General features: G+C 55.5%; 1 protein-coding gene across 1 annotated transcript; it reads right to left on the reverse strand.

Annotated features, from left to right (window-relative positions):
* Window positions 1–2,915: 2,915 nt before the first annotated feature.
* Window positions 2,916–17,713, reverse strand: THOP1 (thimet oligopeptidase 1). Its single transcript, XM_043912060.1, has 13 exons — window positions 17,555–17,713; window positions 14,399–14,611; window positions 11,869–12,017; window positions 10,866–10,973; window positions 10,338–10,440; window positions 8,181–8,341; window positions 7,463–7,598; window positions 6,910–7,276; window positions 6,594–6,795; window positions 4,606–4,792; window positions 4,346–4,474; window positions 3,562–3,698; window positions 2,916–3,410 (listed from the first exon to the last, which is right to left on the reverse strand). The coding sequence occupies exons 1-13, from the start codon at window positions 17,568–17,570 to the stop codon at window positions 3,255–3,257; spliced, it is 2,064 nt and encodes a 687-aa protein (XP_043767995.1). The 5' UTR covers window positions 17,571–17,713; the 3' UTR covers window positions 2,916–3,254.
* Window positions 17,714–19,328: the final 1,615 nt, after the last annotated feature.

The following is a 19,328-nucleotide window of genomic DNA, read 5'->3' on the forward strand; positions in this document are numbered from 1 at the left end:
TGGGTTCATGAAGACCCCTCAGTTAGGGAAACTCGTCTGCTGTTTCAACTACATCAATTGTTCACGTAGGAAGATTTCCAATCAAACAGATAGGCACCTGCAAAGACATTGTCTCCAACCACCCCAAACCTTCCCCAACAATCCAATAAAATGTCTTGGACTTGCAGTGTCATATTTTAATCTTATACTGCTTGTTCTTTTATTCTCTCAGTAAAAACACTTCCTGCCAACCCATCATTATAATTATTAGGATCTCCTTTTTGTTTGGAATGTTCTCACCACTGCCTAGGTAATCCTACCTAATCCCTAATCAGGAATTCCCTATTTCTGAAATGTCATGGAACATGAATGCAATCAGTTTGACTTAAGAAGCCAAAACTCTAAGACAGGAACAGGCCACAGGAAGTGCAGCAATGAACTGGGAGCTGTCCAAGTGCTGAAACATGATACAGAATGAGACAGGGTGCCAATTAAAAACTGTTTTGTGGGCGCTTGTTCTAAATCGCTTGTCGTGTCCAACTCTTTGTGACCCCATGGACTGTAGCCCACGGCTCCTCTGTCCAAGGGATTCTCCAGGCAAGAATGCTGGAATAGGTTGCCATTCCCTCCTTCAGAGGATCTTCCCGACTCAGGGATCGAACTCATCTTTTATATCTCCTGCATAGGCAGGTGGGTTCTTTACCACTAGTGCCACCAGGGAAGCCCAAGAATTATTCTACCCTGTACTAAAATACATCTGGGCTTTCCTGGTGGCTCAGTGGTAAAGAATCCGCCTGCCAAGCAGAAGACTTGGGTTTGACCCCTGGGTTGGGAAGATCCCCTGGAGGAGGAAATGGCAACCCACTCCAGTATTCTTGCCTGGGAAATCCAATGGACAGAGGACCCTGGTGGGCTACAGTTTGTGGGGTCACCAAAGATTTGCACATGACTTAGGGACTAAATAACAACAACAAAATTTATCTATGTTCTAAATGGATATTGAGTCCATCAGAAAACTGTTAGGGAGGACTTCCCTGGTGGTTCAGTGGTTAAGACTGCTTCCAATGCAGGGTGCACAGGTTGATCCCTGGCCAGGGAACTAAGATCTCACATGCCACATGGTCCGGCCAAAAAGAATTATACAATTATATATAGATATATAATCAAATACATTGAATTTTTAAATCAAAGTTATGTGCAGAGATTCACTGAAGGAGATAAAATGCCCTCTGCCTAAGAAATGTATTGTTTTGGTAATGACCATGTCAATTGTCTTCTCATCCTTTACCTTACAGTCAGCAGGTATACAGGGTTGGGAGCAGTTTTTATCAAATCTGACTTCTGACCCTCTTTGGATGCATCACCCTGGGTCAATTCCTTTAGGTGATCAATAAAATATTCAAAAGTGCTTGGTTGTACTTTCCAGCTACGAGTAACAGAATAACCAACTCAAACTACCCTTTTAAGGAGGAAATTCTTCACCTCCCTCAACAGAACATGGAGAGACATTGGAGTACGGGCAAGAAGGAAGGGAGGGAGGGAGGGAGGGAGGGGGTGTGGAGACAGGTGCAAAGGGAAGCAGGTGGAAAGGCCCTGGGGTATCTCCAAACCCTTCCCTCTTCACTTTCCTGCTGGAGCCAGACAGCCTCTGCAGCCACAACTGACGACTGAGGAGCCTGGAGGAAGGCATGGCAACCCACTCCAGTATTCTTGCCTGGAGAATTTCCACAGATAGAGTCTGGCAGGCTACAATCCATGGGGTCACAAAGAGTCACATGTGACTGAGCGTCTGAACACACTCAAACTTGAATCCCAGGAAGGTGGCAACCAAGGATACTCATTCCCTTACCCCCTGCCCGTCCCCGGCCTTGAGCTAACCCTGTTTCCTGCTACCATGACACTGAATTTAGCAGACATGTGATGTACTTTTAACATACACACCCTTCCAAACGTGGTGTTTATTCTGAGACTCAACAGAGGCCAGGAGCCCGGGCAGTCTTGGGCAGGTCCTACCCTGCGTCCCCCTCGACCAGAACCACCTCTTCTCCCCATATCTCTGCCATAGCCCTAAGCCGAGCAGGCAGGCACCTAGGTAGGTCCCTGGAGGCTCCTATAAGGTGGGGCATTCTGCCAGGCCCAGCCTCGGCTGTGCCACATCTCAGGTGGGGTCTCTGAGATGTGGTCAAGGACGCACTCTGGCTTGCAGGTGACAGGAGAGGGGATCCAGTGGCTCACAGTGCCCAGTGTGGGGTGGCAATGGGGTCTTGGGGAGGCCTGCCCTCGTGGCATGGGCTCCTTTGTGCTGAGTGGCCTCTGTCTAAGGACAGCTCTGCCTGACTGCTCATACTCTCCAAGTTCCAAGTCTGGGGGAAAAACAGAATTTCTTTCCCCAAACTGCTTCAACAAAAAAAATCACAGGCCTGACAGCACCAGCCTCAACTGGACTACCTCTCGATGTCTGGGCTGAATCCTGTGGCTGGTGAGATGATCCACATGACCTGCTTTAACCTGGGACCCCCAACTCCCTCTGGCATGGAGGGGTCCCCAAGAGTGGGGACGCCCACGGGCAGTTCAAGATGTGTGGATGAGACCGGTGCACTGGCCAGTGGCCACCTGTGCTCAGCCCGGCTGAGGTGGGTCTCCCAGGAGGCCCCACTCACCCAACAGCCTAACCCTGAGGCTTGAACCCAGAGCCCCACTGCCTAGCCCAGGCCAGACCCACTCCCTGTGTTGCTTGTCTATACTGGATCGGGGACTTCCCTGGCAGTCCATAGGTTAATACTCTGTGCTTCAAACGCAAGGGGCATGTGTTTGATCCCCAGATGGGCAACTAGTATCCCGCATGCCATAAGGCGAGGCCAAAAAACTCCAAACAAATGAAAAACAACAAATTGGCCACAGCACTGTTCCTGCAGTGGAAGGGAGGCAGGCAGAGATCAGGACTGAATCTTTTTTTTTTTTTAATGGCTGCATTTCAAAGAACTGTTTTTTAACTAGGGAAAACTCCCAGGAAAGGGCTGCATTAGTGCAACAAAGAGGCGTCTTGACCAGACAGGAGACTTTCCAGACACCTCCAGGTGGAGACCTTTCAGCCCATGTGGGCCGATGGGGACACAGGGACTGGGTGGGGGGGGGGGAGGGGGATGGACACGCAGCCCCTCCCCTGCCCGGTCCCTGGGCTGGAGCCCCCCACCTGCCCCGACTGGGCACTAAGGCACCTGGACAGGTAGCACGCGGCCGGGCCCGCCAGGGTGGGGGGCCAGAGCCCCATGCCATCAGCAGGCTGGCGGCTCACAGCCCTCCACCTGCAGCCCTTTGCTCAGGAGGAAGGCGTCCTGCTTGGGGTCACGACCCAGGAAGAGCTTCAACATGACACTGGCGTCCTCGGAGCCGCCCGGCCTCAGGATGCAGCTTCTGTAGTCCATGCCGACCTGCCAAGAGGGCGCGGGGCTGGAGGAGGGTTGCGCACCCCACCCTGGCTCCAAGGGGCCCTCGGCATCACCAGGGAGGAATGATACCCAGCATCTGGGGGTGTAGGGGGCAGGAGCCCTCAGGGCAAAGGGGCCCAGGCCGGCCTCTCACCTTGCCACTCAGGACGCCCTCCTGCTTGAAGCGTGTGTGGAACATATCAGCAGAGTACACCTCACTCCATAGGTAGCCATAGTACTGGGCATCATAGCCACCCGCCAGGTGGCCGAAGGTCGCAGGCATGTTGGTCCCTAGGATGGACGCGGAGAGGCACTGGTCATGGCCCCTGGGCCCCCTCAGGATTTTTCCAGAGAGAAGGGCCTCGAAGCAGCCCCGTCTGAGGCCCATGCCACAGGAGGGCAACTGGTCTAACACTTCTAGAAAATGGGGGTCTCGTGGGCAACTCACAGAGGAAAATAAGTCTTTGCCCACTTTCTGCTCAAGCTCACAAGGGTTCACCCGGAGCACCTTACAAGGTCGGCTGCTCAGACTCTGATGAGTCAGGGCTCACCATGGACAGTGGGGAACGCGTTGGTTACCACACTCCCTGAAGGACGTCTTAGAGGCCCATGGAGGGCTGAACGGCGTGTATACACACCAACAAATGCACGTTCAAACCTCCACTACTCATACATCCGGGTACAAACCCTTTCCTGACCCCCCGGGCTTCTCACAAAGCATGTGCAGAGCCGCCAGCCTACCATGGCCCCCACGCGCCACAGCTGGAGGGACAGGCCCAAGGACTGTGGTAGGATGAGCCCAGAGGTCAGTGGCTCCTCCTGGGCCTTGGCTGAGGCCTGTCAAACAGTCCCCACTTCACACGTCACTAGATGACTTTCACCACCTGGGCAGTGGCCACCACCCCAGCCCCTAAGGCACCCCGCGGGAGCATGGCTACCTGGTGTGGCGGGGACCCCAAGGATCTCCTGGCATAGGCGGGCGTACTCCTTGGCCGGGTCTGCAGCTGTCTGCGTGTGCAAGGCCTGGTCCACCTTGGCCAGGACGATCTGGCGCAGGTTGAAGAGACCTGGGGGGAGGTGGGGGTGGGGAGATGGGGCTGGGTGTGTGTCCGGGCCACTTCCCCCGGGGGGAGGGGAGGAAGGAGGTGGGGCGCTGGGTATTTGGCCTCTGGGCAGCTCCTTCCTTCCCCAGTCGCACCTGTATTGGCCTGGCGGGACTTGATGAGCTTGTCCAGCAGCTCCTGGGGGATGGAGCTGCCCGTGCGGTAGTGCTGGGACATCCGGAGCAGCGGCTCCGCCTCCCACACCCAATTCTCCAGCATCTGCGACGGGGCCTCCACAAAGTCCCGCTCCACATGCGTCCCGCTGAACATGGCAAACTCGGCCTGTGGGGGCGGGGGAGGGGGGAACTGTAGGAGGCCCCAGACCCTGACCAACCCGGGACACAGGGAAGCAGAGAGCCTGCCGTCCAGCAGGTCACAGCGCCCCTCCCCATCCACAGAGTCCTAGATGCAGTGGATCTAGGTGGCCGGCAACGGCAGGAGCTCCTTTCTCCTCTTTCCTGCATCTTGATATTCTTCCTGAAGACATAGTACCTGATGGCAGTGTGGCTGGAACCCAGGCCTGGCAGAGACAGGGCCAGGTGGGCTGAGTGACCTGGCATGTTCTTCCTGGGACCCAGGGAGGCAGTCAGATGTCACTGGCACCTGGACCCCTGCCTTTGGGTTCCAATACCAACTGCAAACAAGCGTCCTTCTCACAGTCTATTGACTGCCCCATGTGTGCATTCTCATGTTTTTGGGGGTGATTTCTCTGTTCTAGATGGACCCCCCAGTGTAGGGCTGAAGTGCTATCCAGTGACTGGGGCACAAGAAGGCAGTGAGGTGCTCACGGAGATAGTACGTGTGTCAGATGAGCTTTGTCCCGGTGAGGGTCACAGCCCTGCCAGCCAGGGGCTCAGCATGACTGAACCAACAGCTGGTATCAGACCAGGTGTCGATAAATAGAAACACAGAGCACATGAAGCCGAGTGAGGCTCAGTCCTGAAAACCGGGTGACAAAGACTCACGGGAGCCTGGCTCTGCACTGTCTGCAGGGGCGGTGGCTCAGTAACCGCTCCCTCCACATTCACAGTGACTTTATAGCACAGAACTGCCTTGAACACTGAGAATCAGCCATACTGAGAAAGACACAATGGCTGCGAGGGAGCCATGAGGGTCACTGGCAGAGGAGCAGTCCGGAGACAGCAAGTCATCCCTGGGTGGATCGCGAGGAAGCTGCCCAAGGGGAGGGGTGTGAAGGGGGCTAAAGGTGGTGGGGGCGAGGGCTGGGAGGCCCCCACCCTCACACCATAGACAGTAACACCAAAATGAAGAGCTCAACTACTAAACTTACAGGAAAAAAATTCAGAAGAAACTCTTTATGCCTTGAGTTAGAGAAAAATTGGCAAAATGTGTGAGGAAACATTTAACAACTTCAAAGTCAAAACATTCTGCTCAGAAATACAGAAGAGGTCCTTCCACAAACGGAAGCATCCCTCAGCCATGAAAAGGAGAGAAGCCCTGACACTCACTACCACGTGGACGGACTCTCCACATGGACGAGAACATGACGCTCAGTGAGAGGAGCAGACACAGAAGGACACACAGGGTGTGATTCCACTGATGGGAAACGTCCAGAACAGGCCAAACCACAGATACAGACAGTGGGTTCTTGGTTGTCAGGGGCTGGGGGGTAGGGGTTGGGAGTAATGATAGCTAAGGGGCGTGAGGGACATTTTTGGGGTGATGGAAAATTTCCAGAACAAGGCACCGGGATGGCCACACAGCTTGGTGAGGGATGAGCTTGGTGAGCTGTTCTGAACTGTCCCCTCACACTCTGGGGCAGCTTGTGTGAGCATGGCTCTTAGGCTGAGGGCTGACCGCAAGAGGGCCAAGCACAAGCACATGTGCAACCAGGTCCCGGGGATGGATGCTCATCTGGGGGGCCCAATGAGGAAAGTCCCTGGGACTTAACTCATAGGGACCCAGCCCTGCTTATGCCTTCACCTGGGGCTCCCAGCTTCCAGAGCCGCAAGGACATCCCTTGCTGCTGTTCACACATCCAGGGTGTGGGGTTCAGGGACGGAAGCTGGTACCAACCTGCCTGTAGACCACCACGCCCCACCCTCCTCTGCCCCACACCCACCTGGGAGCAGAGCTGGTGCATCACGTGGCCGAACTCATGGAAGTAGGTCTCCACCTCATCGTGCTGCAGCAGGGAGGGCGCATCGGATGTGGGCTTGGTGAAGTTGGCCACCATGGCAGCGATGGCGATCTGCCGGCTCCCATCCTTCCGCAGGCAGCCTGGCTGCAGGCCAAAGCAGGCCGCATGCCCATACTTGCCTTCCCTGGGTGGGGATGGGGGACGTGGGGTCAGTCTTGGCCGCTGGGGGTGGGCGGAGTGAGTGCCCAGCCCAGCCCAGCCCAGCCCAGCCTGGCTGATGGGTCCTCCATGCACACACCGGGGGTAGAGGTCCAGGTAGAACTTGCCGATGAGCTTGCCCGAGGCCGCATCCCGCACGGCATACAGCGCCACGTCCTCGTGCCACACGGCGGCGCCCTCCTCCAGCTGGAAGCTGAGGCCCAGGAGCTCCTGGTAGATGCCCAGCAGCCCGCGAGTCACCACCTGCATGGGGAAGTACTCCTTGAGCAGATTCTGGTCCACACGGTAGCGCGTCTCCTCCACCTGGTTCATGTAGTAGCGCATGTCCCAGGCGTTGATGCACCCGTCGAAGGCCAGGCCGCGCTGCTCGCACTCCACCCTCTTCAGCTCCAGGATCACCGCCCGCTCCTGCTCCCCGAGTGGCTTCAGCTTCTGCGCCAGCTCATCTGTGGGCGATGGGGGGTGTGTGAGGCTCAGCTACCTCCCTGGGCCGCCGCCAGCCCCCACCCCTCACCCCACATGACCCCCGAGGGTGGACAGAGCGGGTCTCGCAGGCAGCACCTCGTCCAGTTGAGGTGGCCCCTAGCCCTCACACCTCCCCCCAGGCACCTGAGGCAAGCAGGTGGGGTTACCTAGGAAAGTGGCCACCACCTGGCTGGTCTTGGCCATGTTCATCTCTAGCACGTAGTCGGCATGTGTGCTGAACCCCAGCAGACGGGACTTCTGAGCCCGCAGCCTCACCAGTTCCCTGAGAATGGCGCAGTTCTCCTAGAGCCCACAGACGGACAGATAGACGGTAGCACTGGAGCCATAGGCCAGGTGTCCACAGGAGGGCTCTCAGGTTCCTGGCAGCCATGGCCCCCATGACCCCCTCAACCCCCACTGCCCAGATTTCTCTGCACTTGGTCCTGTCATACATGGTCTTTATAACCCACTGGGGCCTCCCTGGGCTCAGGGCTCTGCCGGCACCTGAGGGCTTCACTCAGCCTCCCCAGCTTGTGGGACAGACACAGAGTGACATCGACCAGGTTCATTTACAAGGAGAAATACGCCTGTTCACAACAGGAATGCTAACTGCACCCGGAAGCTGACAGAGAACGTCCAGAAGGATAAGGGGCCAGGAGCTGGTGGCCAGCAGTGCCGTCTCCACAGCACCAAGGCCCTAACCCAGGACTCTGCCCCAGTCAAGTCCATGGCCAGGAGAGGGAAGTGTCAACCCCTCCCATCCAGACCAGCCCTGGGATTGGCAGGCTCAGCAGCCCTTGGGGGCTGAGCCAGACCCGGGGACGCTGAGAGGGCAGACCGAGATCGGGCCCTGCTGGGCAATGAACAGTGGAGGTGCTTCCTTACCTCCTTGCACCGGCAGTTGAAGGCCTCCTCCACTTTCCTCCGGGTCTCGGGCACATGGCATTTCTTCAGGAGGGGAAAGTAGTGTGGGTACTTGAGCGTGACCTTCAGTTTCTCATCCTCGGTCTTCTCCAGTGAATTTATAAAGTCTTCAGGGAGCCCTCCTGTGGGGGCCAAATTGGGGGCTCTGAGGGGACTGGCAAGCCACCCAGCTGAGGTGGGAGGGGTGGAAGCCCCTGCTGCATGGGAGGTGAGGAATGAGATGGCAGGCTGGGCTTCCCCATGGCCTTTGCATGCGTCTACACTCAGAGGAGTTGAGGGCTCTCCCACCTCAGAGCTCTGCTCCCTCAGGATGCCCTCAGGGAGGGGGAGGTGGAGCTTGTCCAGTCATCCCAGGTCGGCCTGCACCCCAGAACAGGCGCGACCCTGGGATAGTGTGGACTGCCGCCTCCTCCCATGTCCTTCCTGGGTGAGAGGCCACAGCAGGAGGTGGAACCTGCCAGGTGGGTTTCCCAGCTCTGGGCGACTGAGGGACCCAGGAACAATAGTTCCCTGGCAGCCAGACCTCAGTCCCGACCACCCTGCTGGGGCCAGGCCAGGGAGAGGACACAGTGAGCCCAGCTCAGTCCATGTCCAACAGGAGGTGCTTCAAGAACTACGGGGATGCGTCCATTTGAAGGGGCCAAACTGGGACAATGAGCATCTAAGAAAGTGAGAACAGCAAGGACACCCCCAGTGGACAGACCAGGGCCTAGAAGCCCGTGGATGCAAGGACATGGCCAGGGTTGTGGGGGGCTAGTTCTGACACACAGGAGGACACCCACTAAGACAGGGCCAGGACACAAGCCGGTGACAGTGGGAGGAGCTGCAGCCTTCAGGATTCCTGGGAGAAATGACTGATCATGAGGGGAAAACAGCCGACACTACAGAGGCAATGCCGAGTGGAAGTCAGTTTAGCCTAGGGATGAGGACTTAGGAAAAGAAGACAGGGTTTTATACGTGTATACACGAGTCTCTCTAGAGGCTGGGGTGGGGGAGAAAACAGAGACACAACACACTACCTACGTTCCTGTAAAATGACACTCCAGAGCCTTTCGCAATCTGGAGAAATGACCCGGCATGGCTCCTGCTCAGCTGGGATTGAAACCCTGTCAGGCGGCCACACATGTCCAGCTGCCATCCCAGCCCCGTGAGACAGGTCACCAGGGCTGTGAGTGGCTGTTCCATGCGCTGGGGGTTCACATTCCTGCCTAGGAGGCCAGGCTGAACTAGCAGGGCCCTGGGCTGGAAAGTGGGCAGAGAAGCAGCCAGCCCCACAGGACAGTGGATTCCAGAGGCCTGGGATGGCCCTTTGGCCTGAAAGCCTTGGGAGTCAAATGGGCCTTGCTGCCTGGGACAGAGCAGTGGGGACAAAAAGTCAGAGTGGCAGAGGTCAGCGTGATGGACCTGACGCTCCTGCTCAGGACAGAGCACATCTGTGTCCCCGAGTCTCTGCTGACCAGAGGCCCAGGCAGTATCACAGCATATGGGACAGCACTGTGGGACTCTCGGGCAGGGCTCACAGGCCACTACCCACCTGCCTGGATTCTGCATAATTGTCAGTATGGGTAAAATGGAAGCAAGTCTGTCAACAGGGAAGGTGTCTGGAGAGATCAGAAAGGAACGTGAGGCTTAACTTGAGCTGATCGGGGCCAGAAATATAAAGATAGTCATCAGGATGGGTGGGGACCCCATCCCGAGGGCCTGTACCTGGGGGCACAGGAGGCACCGTCCCTGGTGACAGGTCTGGAGGCCCCAGTGAAGGAACTGCACATACACAAGGAGGCCAGGTCCGGGGTGCGCATGGGATCTCCCACTATTCTCACCACTTTCCCACAGGCACCAGGTTTTCAAAATAAGGCATTTGGGGAAGAAGGTAGAAGCTGAGAAAGCCTCCCAGGCCTTCAAGCCCCCATGCAGAGCCAGACTGGGAGGACACCATGAATTAAAGGATCACACCTCACAGAGCAGGGCCGGGCAGAACCTCGGCAGACAGACCCCAGCCCTCCCCAAGGAAGGATTCAGGACCTTGAGCTCCAAACTCCCGGAGCGCCCCTGGGGAAGGAGGCCTTCCCAGGGAATGCTCCCCTCCCCCGCCCGTCACCCTGTGCACCCACGCACCCAGCTCCTCGCGTGTGAACGGCAGGAAGGTCGTATCCTCATTGAGGTTCTTGTTGAAGTCGATGCACAGGAGACTCAGCTTCTTCTTGATGCTCTTGATTTTCTGATGGATAAAGACTGTTGTGAGAGTCCGGGGGAATGGAAAGAGTGGGAGGTTCTAGATTCGGGGCTCCCCAGGAGTTGTGCTGAGCTCAGATATCTGAAGCCTAGACCCCGGCCCCCTGTTCTTGCTTCCCAGTGATCAGTGAAGGACCTGGAAGCAGGGGTGCCCCATAGAGACCACCACTCTCAGAGCCCTGGGGAATCTAAGCTTTGGCCATCTTAAGGGATCTAAACTGTTCATTCAGAGTCCATCTGGTTTTCAGAAACAGAAACTGACCAGCCTGGGTTCAGGAACAAGGAGGAGGGGTACGGAGGAAAGAGCCGGCTCCCCTGGGCCCTGGGCCAGGGTGGGGGCTGGGCCTGGGCCTGGGCCTGGGGTTGGGGCTTGGGCATGGGGGTGAGGGTCATCACAGGCTAGGCTCTCACTTCCTGTGTCTCCTCTGGCAGGTGCAGCCCGTTCCTCCGGCCCAGTTTGATTAGTCGCTCCAGGTACCTTGATGCCTCTGGTCTCAGTGAGTCCTTCTGGACCTTCTCCTGGAACAAGAAAACCATAGAAACAGTGCCAAATGCCTGCGTAGGCCGTGGGGAAGCAGGACATCATCATTGAAAGGAATGTAGAACAGTGCAGTCATGCTGGAAGGGAGTTTGCAGGTTTCCTGAAAAGCAAAACTTCCTAAAAAAGCAGCTATCGCAGGACTCAGCACTGCAGGCCCGAGCACTGACCCAGGGAACCAGGTTCAAGTCCACATAGGACCTTGCATGACTGGGGACAGCCCAAACCAAAGCTGCCAGGGGCCTCCCCAGGGCAATGGATGGGGCAGCTGTGTCAATGTTAGGACCCTGCTGTGACACTGACCTGTCACAAAACGTGACTTCGGGGACAACTGGACAAAGCTCAACTGGGACCTCTCTGAATCACTTCTAACAACAAGATGTGAACCTATAATGGTCTCAATAAACACTTCAGTTAAACACTGCCTATGCTTTCTGAGGCCCCAGTCCCTGAGTCTGCACAAAGTACCCCAGGGTCTTCCTGGTTCCAACACGGACATGTCTGGCAGGTTCTAAGAACCACCCACCAGCCATGCGAAGAGCATCTGCAGTCCCCTGACGGTGGCAGCAGTGCTCAGGGGCACCACCAGGGAGGAAGGAAATGCACACCCCGGTCACTGGTCCCTTCACCTCACGTGGGAGATGGGATGTCCCCTTGAGGTGACCCCAGCAAGGTCAGGGGTGTGAGATGACATGGGCACATGGGAAGGCACTGCACACCTCTCCTCCCTCCTGCTTGTCTCTGTCATGTCTCTAACATTGCCTGCTGTGGAAAAACGGTCCCACTGCCCCCTGCAGAGCTCTGTCCACCTCATGAAGCCTGGGAGCGGGACCTCTCCATCTGGGAGGTCCACACTCTGGCCCGGCCCTCACTCACCTGCAGCCAGACGATCCTCTGGTACACATCCTGCCTCATGCTCATTTCCACATCGAACTCCGACAGCTTCTTGTCCGCCTCCGTGCTGGCTGTGCGGATGTCCTTGGAGGGAGAGACGTGCTGGGGGAAGTCAAGGATGTTCCTCTGAACTGAAATGGGGGGACAGTACAGGTGAGAGAATGGCCCCGCAGGGAAACGGGCAGGTGCAGCCCTGGGTGAGAGACGAGCATGGTTAACCCTGTCCTCAGGGACTCGTGGTCCAGATGGGACGGGTCTCAGCTCTGGACACCTCAAGCCGAGAAGGACGGGAACAGGGAGCAGGATGAGACCTGAGACCAGGAGAGGCTGAAGGGACTCAGCGCCAGAAAGGCGCCCTGGTGGCCCATGGCCATGCTGCAGGGCACCAACAATTTTATACTTCATGGGGCACCATGTGCATGAGATAGTGGGCATGTGGCGACTGTGAGAACACACACTTCCGCTGTGTCACCATGAGACCCACAGCCCCACTCTCAGGTGGACACCCGAGAGGAGCAGAACACTGTCCACCCAAAAAACGGTCACACCTCATCAGAGCAGTGTGATCCACAGTGACCAACAGTGGACACAACCCAGATATCTGTCAGCAGACGACTGGACACACATGTGCCTCTGCACACGGGAGCATCACTCAGCCATGAAAAGAAGAGAAGCCCTGACACTCGCTACCACACGGACAGACCCTGAGAACACTATGCTCAGTAAGAGAGGCAGACACGGAAGGACACACACGGTGTGATTCCACTGATGGGAAACGTGCAGAACAGGCAGGTCCACAGACACAGAGAGTGGGTTCACACTGTCAGGAAGTGACTGCTAATGGAGATGGGGGACCTCTTTGGGGTAATGGAAGGTTCTAGAATTTAGATACTGGTGATGGCTGTATATGCTAAATACACTAAAAATCAATGAAATATAGGCTTAATGTGGGCAGATTACATGGTGTATGAAATGTATCTCAGCAGTTCTTTTATACCACCGAGTGGTATACAGAACTCAGTTGCCCAACTAGGGACTGAACCTGCACCCCCAGCAGTGGAAGCGTGGAGTCCTAACCATCAGACCATCAGGGAAGTCCCCTTCAACAGAGCAGTTTTTTCAAAAGTGTGTACTTTGAGGGGGGTAGGGGGGAGGGCGAGGGGACTGAAGTACCATCACAGTTTGGTGGCTTCCATGGCCCCAGGCCACTGAGAATGTCCCAGGGCTGGTGGGTCAGCTGCACAGTGGACCCTCCAGAGGCAGTGACCTGCTCAGCTGATTGGACCAAACACGGCAGGGTCTGAGGGGGCCCTGACACCAGCTGCCCGATAGCGAGCCATGAAAAGGACAGAGGCGGCCTCTGTGCATGTGACGGCTCTGAGCACGACAACAGAACAGCAGAGTGTAGGATTAGTCCAGGCGGCGGGTTGGGCAGAGGGGGCGCGGGAAGGGGCACCAGGCTGAGCTCAGCCTGCACTCAGAGAGCCCAACACCCAGCAAGGCAGGGTGAGGGGCTTCCCAGGTGGTCCAGTGGCTAAGACTCTAAACTCCCAGTGCAAGGGGCACAGGTTCAATCCCTGGTCTGGGAACTAGATCCCATGTCCCACATGGCACACCCCTCCCCCCCCCAAAAAAGTAAAAGAATAATATAATTTGGTCTACTGAGGGGAAATGGAAAGGCCACAGGAGTGGGGGTGGAGAGACTAGATCTTGTCTGGCAGGGTCATGCCCCAGGTGGGAATTTGCACCAACCAGCCTCCAGAACCTCCTGCCGGAGATGAGAAGGGAGACAGAGGTCTGCCCCACCCCAGCAGGTGACTGGGGGGCAAAACTGGCCTATGGGCTCTTGATCCACTGCCTGCACCATGGCCCCCACCTCTGAGCCCATGGCACACTGGCCCCCATAGAGTGGCCCCTCTGAAGTCTGAGCAGGCAGCCGGGCCCAGAACACCCAGCACCATGCAGCATCAGGGACACGTGAGGACCCTGCAGCCAGAGTTCAGGGATTCTAGACGGTTCTCAGAGAAACAGCTTTCCCAGAGATGCAGAGACAGGGGTTTCCCTGGCTCAGCGTTCTCTGCCTCGTCAGCCTCTGCAGACGGGGCTTGGGAGGCGGACTGAGGATCTGTCTGACCACACAAACTTGTAGGACAGACCCCCATGGATGAGAGGAGGGAAGGAACTCCAGAGTGACGAGAAGGGCGCCCCAGGGTGTCAGGTTACCCAGAGAACAAGGAGGTAGCAGGGAGCAGAAAACCAAAGGGGACCAAGTCCAGCCACTCGGAGGAAACAAACAACCCCTGGGGCTCCAGTTTCAAGGCTGGCAGGTGAGCTGGTCTGATGACACCCATTCTGGGCCCTCAGATGACGCAGCCCCGGGGGATAGTGCAAGCCAGCCAAGCCTGGCTGCCTCCCGCTGACCAGGGCCCACGAGGGGCCCTTCCCAGCCAGCACCTCTGTCCACTGCATCCCTGGGAAGGAAGTGGCATTGCCAGGTCTGGGCATGGCTCACCTGTGTAGGATACCTCCACGTCAGCCAGCGCCTTGAGCGTGTTCTCATAGGACACATCCTGGGGCTCCTGGGCGCCCACACGGTCATACACGCGCTTGGTCTGCTCGATGAGTTCAGTGGTGAGCTCGGCGATCTGCTGGGCACTCAGGTCCCACCGGAGGTGGTTCACGGCCGAGCACGGTGCCGCCACGTCCAGGGCATCCCCTGTGCAGGCTGGACCCAGGAAACAGACCCCATACCCAGCAGGTCTGTGTCAAGCCCGCAATCAGGGTCAGAGTAACAGGGTAGGGGGAGACCCTAGGGCTGTGTGTGGATGCGTGGCATGATCAGTCCTCAAGCATAAGGGGATCCTGCCCCCAGGGAACACTGTGGTTGTCACAATCAAGGAGTGATACCACTGCATCACTGGGGTCAGGCATGCTGCTCAACATCCCAAAGTGCCCAGGACAGTCCCCGCAGGAAGACTCAGCGCTCAAAGTCATTAGTGCTGAGCACACACCTGCATTTCACTGAAAGAACACCTGCCTGCAGGGTGGAACCCCGAGTTCCCTGAATGTGACATATGACGTGTATACTGTGTTACTTTTCTAAAAGAGGGGGAAGCCCTGACAATTAAGACTTCCCCAGCCCCCAGCCCTCCCCCTCCACCAAGAGTTTTCTGGATGAGAGTCTGGTCTCTACCGACAGCTGTCAGTTAAAAATCTTTGGGCGGTGTTCTGCGGTGTACTTGCTCTCACTGGGTTCCAAGAGAGTTCTGTCCTCCACATCCTAGGTTGCCCTATGTCACAGATGGGAACCCTTTGATCACCTGATTCCATAGCCAGCAAGCGATAGGGATGGTTCAAAGTCGAGCAGCCTACTTCTGCTCCCATGCCATGAACTAGCAGATGGCGCTCACCCCATCTTTGGAAATCTGCACACCCTGTGGTTGGGTCCTGTCCCCTTTTCAGGGCTCCACTCAGGACTAAAGTTCAAACCCTTTATCAGAGTCTACACCTGCAGTTGCCAAACACTGTCCCAACTGTTTCTGTCTAGCCCCTGAGCTAAAAGTGATTCTGCTGTGATCAAGAAGTTGTGTGGCCTGCCTGCCAAGTCTAAAACACTTGACCCTACACACACAGGTTCACTGATCCCTGCTCTACTTGGTCCAGACTCTACTGGGTCCAGCACAGCAGGTTTGACCAGCTAGTTTGGTCAATTTCTCTGTTCCCGGCCACACAGGCTTTCTTCGAGGTTTCCTGAGCCTTCCTACAGTTGTCCCCTCTGCCCAGAGCCCTACCATATCGGTCTTCCTTTTCACATCCCTTTCTCAGAGAGGCCCGTGATGGCGTTCCTGTAGCATCTGTAGGTTGGCCTATACCTGTCTCAAGTTATTTGAGTTAATGAATAAAGCCTGTGCTTTCCCTCCAGCTGGATGTAGGGAACCTAACAAGCAAGCAGAAGGGGCTGCTCTAGGAAACGTCTACCAGTGCTTCATTCCCTACTTCTGGCAGGCAGGAGTGGTGCAAGGCCACATGGTCCTGAACTCCCTGATTTTCAAAACATTAGGGTGGGGGTGTCTTTGCAGGAAGCTGCTGGCTCAGGCCTGTGTTTGGTGTCTCTGGGTAGCATTTTTTTTTTTTTTTTTACAGTATTATCAACACTTGTGGCTGGATCATTCTCTGTGTGGGGCCATCCTGGGCACTGTGGAATGCTGAGCAGCACCCCTGGTCCCCATCCACTCAATGCCAGTCGTGATGACCATAGATATCCCCAGACATGAGCCCCACAGGAAGACACAATCACCCCAGCTGAGAAAAGAAAAGTCCCTTAAATCAATAGAGGTTAGATTTTTCTGGCCAAATGGCTGCTTCAAACTTAGGGAAAATCTCTGCAGGATAATTTGGATTTCAAGAACTACAGAAGAGGGACTGTGAGTCTGCATTCGAGTTGGCAGTAAAGGAAGGCTCCAGGAGCTCAGGAAAGGTGGGAGACCTGAGTGAACTGCAATTGTCAGGAAAATCTTTCGGTGGAGCTAGGGTTTGAAAACTTTGAGCAGGCATGTTTGTAAACATTCACTGTCACCTACGTACCAGGTCTCTGATCTAACAATCCTGAACCAAAGAAAGCAGACTACATTCCTGCCTTCCTGAGGCCTGAATAACCGTAACTATGATTATCATCATTAATACAATTATCATCATCATTGTAATAAGCTGCAGAGAGAACTGGGGTAGGATAGGTTGGGCAAGACAAAATTTGAGGAGGCCCTACTCAACATCCTGGGCGACTTCCTAAAACATGGTTGGTATGCAGGTGACTGCTGCTGCTGCTAAGTCACTTCAGTCGTGTCCGACTCTGTGTGACCCCATAGACGTCAGCCCACCAGGCTCCCCCGTCCCTGGGATTCTCCAGGCAAGAACACTGGAGTGGGTTGCCATTTACTTCTCCAATGAGTGAAAGTGAAGTCGCTTAGTCGGGTCCAACTCTTAGTGACCCCATGGATTGCAGCCTACCAGGCTCCTCCATCCATGGGATTTTCCAGGCAAGAGTACTGGAGTGGGGTGCCATTGCCTTCTTCGATGCAGGTGACATTGCTCCTCTAAAGGAAAACTCTTCTGTGGTGCCCCATTGCGCTTCACATAAAAGGGACCTGCAGCTGTGCCCTAGCCAAAATGACTTGTTGCTCCCCAAACGTCTTACTGGTGTGCTTGCCTCCCTCGCGGTTCCCACCACCTGGGACAGCTGCTTCTCCCCGCCAAGTCCAGGCTGAATGAAATGCCACCTCCTCCGAGAAGCCCTCCAGGACCGCCCTCCCTAAAGAAGCACCACCAGCCCTGGCACCGATCACCGTCTAAAGCCCCCGCTTGCTTTTTGCCTGTCGAACGTCCGGCTGTGGAACTAAGTCTAGAACTCCCTTGGAGTCCACCTCAGGGCAGACCAATCCTCAGGAGAAGTAACGGAGTTTGCCGAATGAGTGAAGCGCTGAAAAACCTGGATCATTCATTCGGCAACCGAAGGGGCGGGGTTCCAGACTCGCCGACCCCCAACCCCAGCCTGGGCCCAGGTCACTCGAGGGTCACTGGCTCCGTTCTAAGGCCCCAGGGGCGACACCGGGGGAGACGCACCGGGCTCTCGGGTCCGACAAGAGGAGCCACACCAAGAGACGGCCTGTACCTGCAGGAGGCTTCATAGCTGGCGGGTGTGCACCGGCGGCCCCTGTCTCCACCTGGTCCGTGTCCGCGCTGCGGCCGGCAGACTCCGTCCACTCAGAGATCGCAAATCTCCAGACCGAGGTGCCCGCCGCCCGCGCGCTCACTGAATGCTGGGAGACGCGTGCGCTGGAGGGCAGGGCGCTTGCGCACCCTAGCTCCGCCCAAAACCCGTGGCGGTGTTCCAGACGACTGACTCACTCTGCGCCTGCGCTGGAGCCACCCCCGTTAGTCATTTGCTCTCGGTGGTGGGAGGGTGGAGCTTTCGTGGAGGCGAGGGAGAGGCGTTTCCGTGGAAACCCGCACAACTGGCGCCTCCTAGCTTTTTCGCTGGGCTCTTTCAGGCAGTAGTTGGCTTGGGCTTCCAGCGCCTGTATTAATTTATATTAGCCTCTTTTCTACATTTGTTGTGTATTTGTCTAGCTTTACAACCTTTCTCCCTTAAGTAGGGTTATCCGTGATCGCTTACCATGTCTCAGGCGCTTATCCCATTCCCGGTATCCTGCCCAGTTTCAAGTATCTAATGAATAAAGAAGGTGCGCCACATACATTAGCTGAAACCAGTTGGTCAATAAAATTAAACACACATTTACTTAAAAAACAAAAATGTCTCTAAGCAAGTAAGTGTTGAGAAAGCTTCAGAAAACGGGTCCAGGACTTTAAACAACAGGTGTTTTGAAACAGTGCAGTTGCCTGACCTAGGGGTCATTGGTTAAAACAGAATCTTGAGGCGGTCCAGAGGTTAGGACTCTACTCGTTCACGTTGGCGATGGACAGGGAGGCCAAGCGTGCCGCGGTTCATGGGGTCGCAAAGAGTCGGACACGACCGAGCGACTGAACTGAACTGAACTTTCACTGAAAGGGGCACAGGCTTGATTCCTTCTCCGTAGGGCCCCAAAGAGTCGGACACGACTGAGCATGCACGTATGCATAGGAAACGAAGCGCACTGCGCAACCCCCCGCCCCACCCAATATCAACCTTGAACCACCTGAGTCACCCAGAAAGAAACTCACGAGAATTAAATATGCCCCCAAACCCACCTCCTTTATTTATCGTTCATTTCTGCAGAAGAAATGAAAATACCCTGAGGTGTTAAGTGTGCATGAGTTTTAAGTAGAATAAAAATGAATTGGGATAAGATTTCTGGCAACTTTAACCCTAATGACGGTCATTTAGTAGGGAATTTCCCATTACCCACCCTCGATTTTTTTCTCTCTTGAGAAGGTCAAGTTTAATTCTACGTTAGTCTTCATTTTCGCTGTTTCCTTTAGCTGGAGTGCTTTTCTCCTGTTCTTCAAATTTACCTGTGGAAGAGAGACCCTCCCTAACCATCCCAGCCAATTTACCCCCCAATCACAACACACCGCGTTTTCTTGATGGTGCTTGACATTCAGTAAAATCTCTTCATTTATATACTAGTTTACTAGTTTATAGTGTACCGCAATACAAAGTAATGAGAGCAAACATTTCCCTTTATAGTTGGCGTGCATATTCGTTCACTAGTAGACACCTGCTATGAACAAAAATCTGTTAATTATTATACTTTACTCTGATGGACTGAATGAATAAAATAATGCACTTGTAGGAGGACGGATGGGTGAAAAAATAAACAAATAACAGTTTCTCGCACTCAAAGAGCACCTGTGATGCTCCGGGCGCCAGATACCTAAACGCAGCTGCACCACGTGGCCGACTCGACACCACGTGACGACTCCGCCAACCCACCAAAGTCCTCCAC

This window comes from Cervus elaphus, chromosome 9 (genome assembly GCF_910594005.1).
Source record: "Cervus elaphus chromosome 9, mCerEla1.1, whole genome shotgun sequence".
NCBI classification, from domain to species: Eukaryota; Metazoa; Chordata; class Mammalia; order Artiodactyla; family Cervidae; genus Cervus; species Cervus elaphus.